The sequence below is a fragment of the Arvicola amphibius genome, chromosome 7 (genome assembly GCF_903992535.2).
Source record: "Arvicola amphibius chromosome 7, mArvAmp1.2, whole genome shotgun sequence".
NCBI lineage: Eukaryota > Metazoa > Chordata > Mammalia > Rodentia > Cricetidae > Arvicola > Arvicola amphibius.
Window position 1 is genome coordinate 39039940 of NC_052053.1, and position 15701 is coordinate 39055640.

The 15701-nt window shown below is 37.7% G+C and overlaps 1 protein-coding gene across 1 annotated transcript in view; it reads left to right on the top strand.

Annotated features, from left to right (window-relative positions):
- Positions 1 to 15701, top strand: part of Lrp1b (LDL receptor related protein 1B) — a 1542993-nt gene that overhangs the window by 940147 nt on the left and 587145 nt on the right. Inside the window, exons 26-28 of the mRNA XM_042055373.1 lie at positions 3552 to 3716; positions 3972 to 4216; positions 13566 to 13697. Of these exons, the coding sequence (XP_041911307.1) occupies positions 3552 to 3716; positions 3972 to 4216; positions 13566 to 13697 (542 nt within the window). The remainder of the gene's footprint in view (positions 1 to 3551; positions 3717 to 3971; positions 4217 to 13565; positions 13698 to 15701) is intronic.

The window sequence follows — 15701 nt, forward strand, 5'->3', positions numbered from 1 at the left end:
TTACTGGGGAAAGGCCAGCAGTTTTGAATGTGCAGAATCCTCCAATGTCCTTGAGCTTCACCAAGGTCATGCTGCCTTCCCACAGGGAAACTTGTTTCCTTCTCCATTGTTCACATTTACTTTTCAGGTGACCTAGTAATTGATGTCTACTGTAAACATAGCATTGATAAAAGTGGAACCAGCCACTGTGAGCATCAGTGAGGCAATTATATTATACTTTTTTCTGAGAATACTCAAAATTACAGTAATCTCTTCCCATTGTTAGTTTTTAAAGGCAAAGATAACCTCTTTTTTTTTTTTTTGAAAGATCTTTTCCTTTCACCTTTGTCAACGTGACCTGACAGATTAGTCTAGAGCAGTACAGGTTGTTCATGGTCTATTGCCCAACTAAATCTGAAAACAGAAACTGCGCGCGCGCGCACACACACACACACACACACACACACACACACACACGCAAAATAGTCCATCATATCTATCTAAAAAGCAAATGTGGCTGAACATCTCTGACTTACACAAAGATCGAGTCTTCCTGTACTTGAGGAACTAAAGCAATCATTGTAATATTAACACATTTTTACCATTTTAAAAAAAGAATGCCAATACAAGAGCTAGTTCCAGGACAGGCTCTAGAAACTACAGGGAAACCCTGTCTCGAAAAACCAAAAACAAAAAAAGAATGCCAATAAAAGTGATGTTGTTATAACACCACCCTGCAAAATTCCCAAAAGAGAGCTGAGACCTTTATGAAGCTATGATCTGTGAAATCAACCGTGAATGTCAGTTGTGTTAACTGTCTTGTGGCAAGGTTAAGTATACTTTGAAGGCAACAGTTTTTAGAACATATTCTCCTACAGAAAGTGACTAAAGTCTCCCACTAAAATTGATGTAAGTGTAATATCATAATAATCTCTACAGGAGAAACACACACACACATACATGAATTTTTAATGACCAAATGAAGGCAGGCATCACCTGTGTGCAAATGCCACAAAAATCTCTCATCCTTTGCTCTCTACTTGAAGCATGTTTGATAGTTTATAGTGTCTTTTAAAGTGAACCTAATGATATGCCCTTCAAAACAAGAAATAAACAAGTGTACAAACAAATACAGAAAATAAAAATCAAAAACAAACAAGCAACAACAAAAAAGAGCTTACCTTAAAGGGAATAGAAAAAGAGATGGTTTATTCAGGAGCAAAACATGATTGATAATTCACAGACTTGTTATAGTAACAACAAACAAGGCCACAAATCAAAACACTTTTCAAATATTTTAGAGTAAACATGTTAGGTATGTTAATCAGGACAGTGTAAACTCTGCTTTAAGATCAAGATGTTATCTGACAACACTCTTAATTTTGATTGGTGGAAAACTAGGTTCTTGGTGATTAGGATATTTCAAAAGAGGTTTTGGTAACCGTTAAGATGGCAGGCCCAACACAGAGAAGGTCCAGAAATGGTTAGTGTCAGAACATGAGAATGCTAAATGCTTGTAAGAATACTCCAAGAAAACGAGACAAGAGTCTCGTGATCTCAGTTTCTTCAAAGCACAGACTCATTCTTGGAATGTGTTTCTCCTCCCAGGTGTAGTAGACAGGACAGTGCTTCCTTCAGCTGTTGTTATTTATACGCCTCTATGTGTCACATGTTGCTTGTCCTTGTGATTAGACAATTTACTCGGGTGACTCTTCTAAACCCTCAGAGTATAAATTGTCTGATGCTCTGAATAAAGTTGGCCATTGCATGAGACTTCAGTTGGCCTCAATTTTAGGCCCTGTTCTCCCAGGTTCATGCTGCCAACTGGAGCAATAACAGCTAATAGTGTAGAGATAGCTCAAGATAAATTGTTGGGGTCTAGGCCTGCAACATTTTATACTCTCCAGCTGCTTCACTGTAGGGTATACCAGCTGCATATTAATGAAGCTTTGTCCTATATTCTGATTAATACAACATATTTAAAAATTATATATTCTTGGGATGGAGATATGGCTCTTCCAAGGTACCCAGGTTCGGTTCCCAGCACCCACATGGTGGCTCACACTTTCTACAACACTAGTGCCAGTGCACTTGGCACCCTCACATAGACATAAATGCAGGCAAAACACCAATGCACATAAAACTTAAAATTTATTAATTTCTTTTACATTTTCCTGTAATATTAATCTCTAGAAACATTATTCTCTATAATTAGTGTTGTTATTCAAAACAATGTTGTCTGTAAAATATTTTAATTTTTAAAAAGGCCAAGAAATAAATGTTAGATGTGCTATATATGTCCTCTAGTATACTTTAATAATATTACTTGTTTTTTGAGATATTTATATTTTAAAACTTTTATTAGACAAATAAACATATAAAGTAAAACTAATTCCATGATAAACTCAATCGCACCTATTTCTCAGCTTTAGTAATTATCAAATCTTATCTCCTGGGGTGATATTGTTTATAATTATTTTTTCCCAAATATCAAATATTTCCCTGGCAAAACAACAAGCAACTTGATGATTTTTTTGTAGAAATCTTCCCATCAGCATATCTGTGAAAATCCCCAGAAGCTGTTGAGGATTTTAAAAGAATTTTACCATGAGGTACTAAAAAACATATTGTTCACAGAAGAAAAAAAAATGAAACTTGCACATTCTCAAAGAAACAAACAGTTGTTTATTCTGGAGCCATTTTAAGTGAACACAGCCCAACACTTCATTGTCCAATGTTTAACCAGTCTTATGAAGTTTTATATTTTGTATAACAAAGAGAGTCAAAACTAAAGGTAAGTTTAAAATGCATTGGTGAGTTCATCAGAGATGCAGACATAAAAACATGGGGAAAGCTTTTCTACAGGTCATAGATGATGCATGATGACATCTTTGGCTTTGCAAGACTGGAAACAAGGGGTCTGTTAAGATATTCCCAAGGTGTTTGTACATTAGTTACAGGCTGCTAGTTCTGGCACAGAGTTGTCAAGGAATGACTGTTCTTGGGCATGGGAAACTAGCCCAAGGAATGGCAAGTAGCTTTGTTCCTGGAACATCCCTTTCTCCACGCATCCCTGTGGTTCTAGTCAGTTGATCTGTAGACACTACTTCTTTTCAGGAGTCTGTGATCACAATTATCCTCATGGTGTGATTGCTATTAACTTCTGTAAGTGAAGTCCCCGAGAGTTTCTGGGTGGTGTTTCACCTGCTCCCTTGTTGTTAGATTGCCCTGTTGTAATTTATGTTCCTCTCTGACTACCCTGTTGAGCTTCCGCTCCTTTCCTGAGCCTGAAGTTGCCTCATTCTTTCTTCTGTTAGAGTATTCTGTGAGTAGGACACTCACCAACTACTACTCCTCGTTACAACTTTCCTTCAAAATATTTCACAGGCTGTAATTGCATCTGCATGAACTTGCAAGGTCTGTCTATTGCTATCTACTTGGAGGCACTGGCTTAGAATACACATCCATTTCTCTTGAAACTTTTATTTAGGAAACTTCTCCCCATGTAGTAGGCATGAGGTAATCATTGGGAATGAAGGAGTGAAACAATGGCACTATTTCTTTTTCTTCAGAATTCTTTTCTGGACCGACTGGGATGCCAACTTCCCTCGCATTGAATCTGCCTCTATGAGTGGTGCTGGGAGAAAAACCATCTATAAAGACATGAAAACAGGGGCATGGCCTAATGGACTGACTGTGGACCACTTTGAAAAAAGGATAGTTTGGACAGATGCCAGGTTAAAAACAATTTTCTGTGCTTTCATTTACTTTCTCCAGCTTTTTAACTGTATTGTTAAGTATTCTGATATATGGACATCATGTATTGAGATTGTTATTTTGAGTTTTTTGCTGTTGTTGTTGTCTTGCTTTGGAAAATATTAGATATAATTCCATAGACTTAATTATTCTATCATTTGTCTGACTTGCATAAGTGTATCACTGGACTCTATCAGTGACTTTAATAAGCAATTGGTGTACTGATGTTTCTCTAGGTCAGATGCTATTTATTCTGCCTTCTATGATGGAACAAACATGATAGAAATTATCAGAGGACACGAATACCTGTCACATCCCTTTGCTGTGTCTTTGTACGGGAGTGAGGTTTACTGGACAGACTGGAGGACCAACACGCTGGCTAAAGCCAACAAGTGGACAGGGCAGAATGTCAGCGTCATTCAGAAGACCAGTGCACAGCCATTTGATCTTCAGATATACCATCCCAGTCGACAGCCACAAGGTAGGTGCTTAGGACAATCAACCATCTGGGAATATTTCCATTTCCACATAAACTCTATGAGTGCAAAGGAAATGATGTAAATTAACTATTTTTCTATGGTCCTGCTAGCGTTCACCTATGTTAATTAGCTCTGGATTTTTCCACTTTGCTTTTTAAATCTCTTCCTTCAGAATATTATTCTTAGAAATTAAAGATTTTATGCTGTCTTGAAATGTTTAATCACTGACATCATACAGACAAAAAATATGGGAACCTTTCGAAGATCTTTGAATTTGGAGTTGCAAAGACAGCTTAGGAGATAAGAGCATGTACTACTCTTGCAAATGACCCAAGTTCAGTTTCTAGCATCTATAACTGCAGCTTCGAGGATCTGATACTTCTTATGGCTTCCACAGGTGTCCACATGTATTCTCTCTCTCTCTCCTCTCTCTCATGCACACACACACACACACACACACACACACACATACAAACACAGAGACACACAAACACACAAACAAATGACTAAAGCCCACAATCGCCCTTTGGCCAGGGGCTTGCATATTGGGAGGTTGCAGGGAGCTGTGTGTTAAAGCATGAGCCATGGGTGATGCCTCTCTCCCCATGTAACTCACCTGATGGTTCAGTAGTAGTGACCCTTTGGGTTCTTCGTCTAGTACCTTTACATACTTTTTGATCCTATGGCCCACATGTCTTTTCTTTAATTCTCTGGTCATCTGTCATAGCAGTAGGCAAGAGCTTAACCTTTTTTCCCAGTCTATGGGTTGTAACCTGTGTGATTTTCAGTCAGAGGTATAATGAAGAAGTCATTTCTAAATACCTCCTTCAACATTAGGATCAGATCAAAGAGTATGCATACAATGTACCCACATGAAAAATTAGTTTGATTTTAATAACTATGAAAATATTTCACAGCTGTACTTTTGTCTCCACAATTCTTAATATTTAGTAAGAATTATGGTTTTTAGGTTTAGAGCTACTTAATGAATGATTATGAGAAGTGGCTTGGTCTATGGACTGTGTCATGTCAGTGGATCTATGCAGAGGCAAAAGATTCCCACACATCCCTTATTGAATGAGAAGGAATGATATTGTGTTACTTTTTTATAGGGAAAAGGAGTGATGATTTGGTTGGAGAAAGGTGTTTTAGCAGGTTTACTTAAATAAAAATGTTGTATGTGTGACTTCCCTTACTTACATCCAATGGGAAATATTTTCTTTTGAGGATGTAATTTAAAGTATTCTCTCAGGACTCAGGAAATACATGCTTTATTTACATTTAGAGAGTGGCAACTTGCTGTTTCCTAAATAAATTCAGTTCGTTTTGAGTGATCATGACATATTCTCCTGCCTCCTGCCCCCGCTTGTATCACAGAGTGTCCAGGAATCACTATCTGCCTAGTTTATCTGCTTCAGTGAAGCAACCATTCAATGTTTCCAGAAAAAGACACAGGACATGGCCAGTATTTTGTTAATGTAAAGGGGGAATTACAACAATCTCGTGACAGAAGCACAGTATTCTCTCAAGGAAACAGCAGTCCCTCGTTTCTGGTGAATAACACGAATAACACTTTGAGGATCACAGTAGGATGTTGCTTTTTGAAACATATGGCATTCACTGTCTATTAAAAGAATGAAAAACAGATTTCATAAATTAAAGAAATGATGATTGCAAATACCTTGAGCTTCCCAGTGTTTCCAAGCAAGGAATTCAGACAAGCATTAACAACAGTTCCCTTCCAATCAACCACTCATTGTATTCACAAATTTCCAGTTCAGGTACTGGACTTAGAAGTTTTGAAAACCTATTTGAGTTCCTTTTGACTTCTAATACCATCGTTATCTGAGAGTAGGAAGAAATAAACCAAAGTTTAGCTGGACAGGCTGATTCATACCTGTAATCTTAGCACCCGAAGGGCTAAGATAGAAGGAGCATGAGCTCAAGGACTGTCTGAGTTACATAGGACTTTGCTTTACCACCACCAATAAAGCATAAATATGAGACATGATGGAGCAGTAGTGAGGATATTAAGTCGAAATTAATGTACCATGCAACTATGATTGCACATTATGAGCATGTTGTTTAAACTCTTTGTGTGTTTTTATCATTTGTAAGCTATAGAAGATAAAATGTATATCAGTAGATCTAGCAAATATTTTAGCATTTAACAAAATGTATTAATTATTGGTTAATCCAAAAATCATTTTTAGAATAGTTTTTATACATAAATGTGTACACAAAGAATTACATATATACTGTATATTATTATAAAATTATATACACAATACACACACACACACACACACACACAAACATGGGATAGGGAGACTGACTTACTTCTTGGTGTCATCATATGTTATCACGGAAACTCAGATGGCTAGCAATCTACTACAGATGCATACTAGCTAACCAGGAACATTGGTGGTGTAACTCAGATTCAAAGGTTCAAAGTCCAAGAATAAGAGGGGGGGAAATGACACAAATTCTCATTCCAGTCAAGGGGTTCTCATGTCTAATAGTGTGGAGAATCACTGGTGGGTGGCAGCAGAGCAGGGCTGTGCCAACACAAGTGAGGAATGGCTCTGTCCTTTTTCATTTGTCCTTTTCCCACTCATTCCTTCTCCTCAGTTCCTTATGGATTTGTGGGTGTCTCCTAAACGGGTGAAATAAAGCCTCTTAAAATTCAGTATACTGTTTCGTATGCTAGTGTTTTCACAATGTTCCCTCAATATACTCAATATACTAAGGTTGGTATTTTCAGAAGCATGTCTCCAAATATTCTGCTACCTAGGTGTCCCATACCAAGTCAGGTTAGCAACTTAAGTCCAGAGAAGGCTCATGTGAACATACGGCTGAGAAGCCCTTTATAACACACAACCCGTCTGCAGTGCAGCGTTTTATTAAACACAGTGTAGTGGAAACATTTGAAAAAAATCCATTTAAAAAAATAGAAAGTGTTGGGGCTGGAACTAGAAATTTCGATCAGTTGATTAGACATTAAAGTAAAGAAGTTTGATGAGATTCCTAAAGAATGGTCCAGAAAACAAGAGGAAGGACAGAGTCTTGGAGAAAGCTGAAATTGGCACACAAGATTGTGGAGATCAAGGAAACTAAGAAAGTGGTAGCCCAAAACTAAGAGATGAAGACATTACAGTGAGTTACATATTTGGTTCTTTCAGATAGGTTTTAAAAAAGATATAGTCATATTTACTGGTTTTGGCTGCCTGTTAATGTCCACAAAGCCTATAGGGAGAGTGAGGCTGTTATTTGAATTCTTTGCAGATTATAGAGAGATTTGCAGATAGATACATGGATTAAAGAGTGATGATAGATCAAAGATAGATTTCCTTATTGCTCTGCTTGGAATCTTTTCACAAAATAAATTATAACTGCCATAGTACCATACTTCTTCATCTGGTCCACATTCCCCAATTTCCCGACGTGGCCTCTTGAAAGTAGTTGTGTTGTCTGAACAAAGCCTGCTTCAAATGGGCTTTATTATCTGTTAATAAAGTCAGATTATTTTTCAAGAAATATTAATATTGTTGTCGAGAGGCTGATATTTTTTATCTTGAATTGGCTGAAGTGCAAATGCTTTTCAATGATATAAATGTGGCATTGCTCTCAGAGAAACATGTAAAAACACAGAAGTAAAATAATGGGGAATATACTGAGGAGTTTCACTGTAGGTGGAAAAATTCATCAGGTTAAATAGATTTAGCAATGTTATTATCTCCTGCTTTCCATGAAGTATCCAACATATAGGGGTGTTAGTGACAGAGAGGATGAATGAACCTAAATGCTGGATTATTTAGAAAGATAGGGTATTATGATCTTCATGTTTCATTTTCTGAATCAAAAGCTAAGAATTGTAGCATGATGTGACCTTTTTTAACCCTCTCAAAGTTTACTCTTCTGCAAATGGGGACAATTTATATTTATAAACTGAAATAGTCATTAATGTGGCTTCCAAGTTCTCAGCAGATTTCCTAACACAGGGTCTTAGAATTAGTTGTTTTGATTTTGGAAAGTGAGTCATTTTGTCTTTTGAGTTGTTTGTATTTGCTGTTGAGATGGCATCTGATTTAGTCCTGGAAGGCTTGAATTCTCCATGGTCCTTCTGCATTGGCTTCTCAGAGGCTGAGATGGCAGGAGCCAGATATCATGCGCAGGTATTTGGGGCGTAGTTTTTGTTGACCATTTTTATATCGTTTATCCATTGTGTTTCTCAAAAAGTAGATGTAATAATAAATGCTTCCACTTGGCACAGTAAAATATGTCTCTAGAAAAAAAATTGACAATATTTATAAGAAAAAAATGTTTTCACCCCCTATTGACAAATTGATTAGTTATATTGATTTTTAGAAGACAGTTAAATAAGGCAAATGGAATACCTCCTTTCTTCTGCTAGTATTTCTGCCTGTGTTGATGTAAGGATGGTTTTAATGGAATTTATAGGGTTTTTTTTGTGCTCAGAATTATAGCTGGATTTTGCTAGCCAATGAAGCAAATTAATAGAAACATTAATGACGCATATTATGTATGCATTAGTACCAATTAAGCATGGTCCCCTTTCTTAACATATTAATAGATATATTTCCCTGCCAAAATATTTATTGAGATAATTTCTGTTTTGTAAAAATTAACCTTAAATGAATGATAAGGTTGTAACAATGTTTTAATAATTAATATTAATTGAATAATCAATATTCAATATTAAGTGTAAAGATTGACATTTTTCTAAAAAGCATTAAAATATAAGCAATTTCTTTGCCTGCTGCTTTATAGAAACTTTCTTGCTCCAGTACACACAAGATTGTAGGTTCAATTCCAGTATAATAACAAATAAATAAACAAATCCACAGAATGTTGATCACACAGAGTACACTAGGCTCAAAACAAGTACAATAACAAATAAGTTCATAGACTACTGAGCATACACTCTTGGACTAGAAGTCCAAACATCAGGGAGGAGTTGCTCCAGACACCACTCACACAACCACAATTGATGCAAAAGCAAGGGGATTTTTATTCTGTCATGACAGGGCCCTTCAGGTTCAGGATATGAAGGACCTCCAATAGCTGTTGCAGTCCATCTTTTAAAGCAAAAATCCACAGACACAAGTGGGGAACCTGAAGGTTGTTTTCCAACTTATTGGATTGGCTTATTCAAAGGGTTACTAGCAGTGATTTGTCTATTCCAGGGCAGAAGACTTGCTGCATGATTGGGTAATTAAGGGAGAACATCTATGGGCCATCCTGACCTTGTTCTAGTGACTAAATCAATACATCAGGAACTGAGTCAACATCTGTGGGTTGCCTTTGCCTCAATTCCCAGAATGGAGTTATGTTTGAAGATTATTCACAAGGACACAGGAGAATGAGCAGTCCAGCATGTGTATGTGTGTGTGAGGGGGCAACTGTCCTGTTTCCAAGACAGAGTGAGTGTAAGGGTTTAGAAAAATGTCTTAGGGTTGAGGGGGCTTACAAATGCATTTAGAGTCTTTCAACACAAGACCCTTGCTCAGTCCCCTGCATAATAACAAATAAACATAAATAAACTCATAGAGGGAGGCAGAGACAGGTAGATCTCTGTGAAACAAATAAAGAAACCAAAAATTAAAATACAATTCTGGGAAGTTTAAGGACAGACAAAAAATAATTATATAAAGCAGAAGAAGAGGAAAATGATTCAAAGCTTAAATATTGTATTGCTTGAAAGAAAGGTTAATTCTTAAAAAAAAGAAAGAAAGAAAACTTAGAATAATAGTAATAAAGAGCTGGAGGTTGACCAGGAGGAATTGGTGGACCTGGTAAAGGAATCCCAGATGAAGTGGGTTACTAAGTCTGTGTGAAGGAACAATGGGGACCCATGTAAACTCCTCAAGCCTGTCAGGTCTGTTGAAAGACAACCAAGTGTAGTGGGTGGAGACTAAAAATTAAGAGATTACTAAAGTAACTTCAGTCTATCATGTAGAAGACAGAGCATACCTTCACTGAGTGTGGTTATAGAATCAGAGAGAACTGAGCAAGCATTAATGATTAAAAATAATGTTTCTTGGTGCAATAACAATGGGGTCTTTCCCAACGTATTTCCTCACTGCTCTATGTTTGGAACAACCGAGAGTTTAGTCAATTGTTAGACTGTGTAAATCAGGAGAGATGACACTGGTATCTCTAAGGATCTTTGTTTGACTTCATGGGATTTAGAAAAACGAACTACCCAGTGCTTATAGCATTCCATAATAGTTAGCTCTTTCTCTCTCTTGGATACAAAGAAGCAGTGTTTGCTGAGGGTCAGAACCTCTGTATTGACAAGAAATTTGTAATAATATTCGGCAGAAAACCATTAATTATTTCCTACCAATGGTTGACAAAACATTTCTGAATAAGAAGTATTTGAAGGTTTTGTGAAACAGGAAACCTCTGCCAAAATCAATAAAGTCTTTTTGCAGCACCAAAGCAGCCATGGATAATATGTAATTAATGTGGTCAGCTATGGATTCATTCAAACTTTACAAAACCGGTCAGCAGACTGGACTTGCTCCCGGGTCACCATCTGTTAATCCCCACTTTATGTGACAAAGGAGCCCTGTGAACCAAATTCCTCAACGGAGCCATTAAAATAGAGAACTATGCTCAGGTGTTTACTAAGAAGGAAACTTTTAAAAGACGCGGCAGCATTATTTCAAAGTGAAATGAGATTAAAATGGAAGGCAAGATTTCTTTGTGGATTTTCCAAGCTGTGAAGCAGAAAATATTGTGAATTATACATTATAGCCTTACCGTTAATATAGAATGGGCTAGAAAATCAGTGTATGGTTTTATTCTAAGGACAAAGAATTTTAAGATGTTTGATTTATTTTTTTAAAGGGGAGTTTATAATTGTAGCATGCGTAGAAGAGAATTATTTTATACTAAAAATTAAAAATAGAGTGAAATCAAGTACCTAAAGACGACTGTTAAGGAATCTGCTTTTCATTGCTCTAAGAAGAGTCCTTTTTTTCCCTTTGGTTTTTTTGTTTTGTTTTGTTTTGTTTTTCAAATGTAGGGAATGTTGAGTTTTCTCTTTCTCTTTGCAGCCACTGGGAGCCCTGGCTCCAGTTGCTAGAACACTGTCTCCTGCAGCACAACTCCACCTCCGTCTTTTACATCTGCTGATTTGCTTCTATAACTCTAACAATCCCTTTGGGACTCTGATTAATGCAAATTAAGTTAAAGGGTGAGACAAAACAGATTGCATGGGAACTTGGGTGGCGAGACACTTGCAAAGAGGAACCTCCAGGCCCACAGCATTTATCCTTTCTGTTGGTTTCTTTTGTTAACAGATTTTCTCAGCAGATGACTTTTTTCAGAAATTTTTATTCCCCCTTTAAAAAAAAAAACATTTATTGTTAACGAGTACAAAGGAAATTCCTGCTTTGCCTTCTTCAGGTTGGGATTAGGATGAACCCCCCACATGCATAATACATACAGCTAATGTCTCACATCTCCTCCATATTGATCACGTCTTCTCAATGTCTCTTCTTGGTGGCATAAAATCTTATAACACTAATGCTAACTACTGGGGGATGGGAAATAAACTGTTTATAGTTCTGTATCACAGGTGAAACCACTATCACAACAACAAGAGATATAAACTCATTTGAATGGAGTTTAATTCACAAGGAGTCTATGAGGAAAGAACTGCTACAAGCTATGCATTTTATCTCCTTTTGATGAAACAAGGACACTTCTAGATAAATATCATAGAGAATGCGGGAGGGAGCTCTAAGTGAGGGCATTCTCATGCTGCTCTGTTGGCATTCTTCTGTTGAGATAAACATGCCCATTTCCTCTAGAGATTTGAAAGGTATCTTTCACAAGACAAGCATAGGCGTAGCTGTAGGGAAAGGTCAAAAATTTTGACTTAGGTTGTATGACCTATCTCAGGGAAGAAGTGGACAAAGAAGATCAGAGAGACCTCTCTGTGCCTGCCATTTCTCAATATAGTATTGCATAGTTTTGGTGGTACGCCTTCAACTCTGCCTACCCAGAGCAGTAAGTCCCCTGCTAGAAAGGTACTATTCATTAGCTGAAAGCTAAATTCCTACCATTGAGGTCAGAAGGGATATCTCCTTCTGCCTTTAGTAGCCTAGATCGAAAGACTTAATTCTGTTATAATAAATAAATAATAGTAATAATAAAATAATACACTTTAACAAATAGACAAGCTCTACTAAAATAAGAATGAAGATAATAGCTGTTGATCAATTGATATAAAAAAATCTTTGGAGCAGGAGAGAAGGTTCAGCATGTACAGTCTCTTTACCACAGACTTGATGGTCCGAATGTGATCTTTGGGACCCACATAGTGGAATGAGGGAATCAGTTTATGCAAATTGTCCTCTGATGTCTACAGACATGACACTGCATATAAACATGTACACACAGACACACGCACATGCACACGCACACACACACAAAATAAATATGAAATGAAATCTCATCCCAAGTAATGATAAAGAGATAGGGGAAGTAGCTCAGTACTGGGTTCTTCGCCTAACATGTGTTATGTACCCAGGGAAAGTGGGAGAAAAAGGAGGAAGTCTGTTACAATGGTTCCCTGATTTGCAAGAGTGTTGTGCCCAGGTCAGGAGTCCGTGTCTGAGGCAGGTTAGGAACATGGAGATATCCACTGGAACTCCCAAAAATCTATGACAGGATCTACCTGAACTTTATTGGTGTTTGGTTTAATCTTAAGAAAAGCCACTCCACCAATGCAAAGAACTCCAATTAAACCAAATGAAACCAAATTAAAATGCCCGTGTTTAATAATGCAGCACCCTGGTGGACCAAGACAGCATGGCCGGGAGAGGAGCCCATGCAAACCCCCGGAAACCACCTGTTTCCCCCCCCCTTACCCTCCCCCTCCCCCCCCCCCCCCCCCCCGCCCAGTCTAAATACCTTGTGGGCATGGTCCTGACCCTCCCAGGGGAAAGGTCAGTGCTTAGCATGCTGGGAGTTGTAGTCCAAGCATTTGGCAGGCTGGGAATTGGAGTCCAACTCAATATTACAATTGGTATATGTTATATAACATATATTATTTCTATGTTACCAAAGCAATGATTCCTAGTGATCCCTGATAATTTCTCTCCTTAATGCACAAAATGTCTTTTCATCTGTAATAAGAAGGAAAATGAAGAAAATTATCTTGGCTGTGAACTTTATGGGAATGAAGGTTTCCAGGGATGTGCACAACTGCCTGCCATCCTCATAGGAACTTGGTCGTCTCAGCAAGGAAAACTTTACTTTGGATCATTAAGTGAATCAATCGTACCTTCTCCCTTTCCATTGTGTCCTTGGCAGCTTCCAATCCTTGTGCAGCCAATGAAGGCAGAGGCCCCTGCTCTCACCTGTGCCTCATCAATCATAATAGGAGCGCAGCCTGTGCCTGCCCCCACCTAATGAAGCTTTCCTCTGACAAGAAGACCTGCTATGGTGAGTTTCCCACAGTCCTTAGTCAAATCTGAATGGAGGAGATATTTCCACTCCTGCAGGAATTTTACTCAGAGGGAAGTGGAAGCGGGTTTTGAGTATCTTTAAGAACACATGAGCCGTGACTGCTGGCAGCCACTATTAAAATTCAGCTATTTCTGGGGACACTGACAATCCCTTAAGATGTGCTACGTTATATTTGCTGTTCATTACCCTATTCTATTCATTTTTTTCTTGCTACTTTCTTATTTGATGTATTAGCAAAATTTATCTCTGTAAAACAGAGAGATGCATGAGTCTAAGTGCATTTCAAGGAAGCGATGAGGTAGGTAACCTGCACAGTAGGAGGTTCTCACCAGCTTTCATTTCCTGTTCCTTTAACAGTGAATTGTCAGCCTGAGGGGAAATGAAAACAAACAAACAAAGCAACAACTCTATAGCTTGGACACACACATGTGCACGTAGGCACACACACACAGGTGTGGTATGTGTGTGTGTGTATACTAAATAATTTGAATTAATGAAAATACATATTTTTCTTTGTAGTTACTTAATCCATAGGGCAGAAAATAGAGTCATTTATAAGATGCTAAATTATGAGTCTATTATTAGTGGCTTTAATTCAGTGCAGTTAGTATAAGGCAAGACCAGCCTCATCTGATGCAGATTCATGCTTATGTTTATTTATAAAAGGATGCAGAAGGCCATCAAGCAGTAATTAGGATAAAAGGTTGTAGCACAAATAATAAAAACTCAAAGGCTGATATAGGGGTTCAACCTGAAGATCAGAAAAGCAAAGCAGTCAGCCACTGGCTCTTATCTCTACCTCAGACCAAAAATAGGCAAGGCCCTGTCTCTGAATCCTAAAGACTCCACAGCCCACACTCCACACTCCACTGAATTCCTGTCTCTTCTGCTTTATACTCCACTCTCTACCCAACCATACTCCTGTCTCTACCTCTCTAGTGCTAGGATTAAAGGCATGTGATCCCAAGAGCTGGGATTACCTTTGAGGGAGCTCTGTTTCTCTTTTAGATAGATTCAATCTTGTGTAGCCCAGGGTGACCTTTAACTCACAGAGATCTCTCTGCCTCTGTCTCCTTAAATCCTGGGATTAAAGGTGTATGCTACCACTCAGTGGCCTGTATGGCTGACTAGTATCGCTGCTTTCCTCTCTGATCTTCAGGCAAGCTTTATTTATTAAAACACAATATACCATTATAAAAAGTATTTGAGAAAACAAATATTTGGAATGGACAGCTGCAAGTTCCACCAAACCAGAGGGCCGTGCCAGGTTCATTGTGGTGTTATCTTTCTTGGGCTTGGGTATGTTGATGGGAAGGGCATGTCCCACTTTTTACCATAATGAAGTTATATAACAAGCTCGATACCCATGGCATGGGGGCATGCATATTATAGACTTGAAAAGGGATGACATTCACTGTACCCACTTTCTCTTAATATTGCCCCTGACAGTCCAGCCCCACAGAGAAATGACCAACACCCATCAGCTAATGAAGAGTGTAGGGACTAGAGTGTGCTGGGGATTTTAAAGATTCCTGCATAGAATCCAGGAGTTGTATGTAAGGTAGTCTGTCTTGCTCTATATGTCAAGTAGTGCCGTAACAAGAGTGTACCATAGATCCTCATGTTAGACTTGTGGCTTTCTCAAAATAATAACAACCCAATCACAGCATATATTAGAATAATTATAGCTCCTATATCACAAAAAGTATAAAAAGAGTACCCAAATGCTGCCCAATACCAGGACAAAAATTACAATAAAATCTAGAGACTACATAAATTCTAATTTTGATAAGGAATACATAAATAGAATTTTTTAAAAAAATAATGTGTAATTTTATTCAGTGACATTTTTAAGGCAGATACATTCTTAAGTGCTTTAAAAATCATTTAATCAAAGGAAATTTTATTTTAATTATATTGAAATATGAGATTGAAATATGGTTGTTGAGAACATATATGCAGCATGTTCTTGTTTTGCTT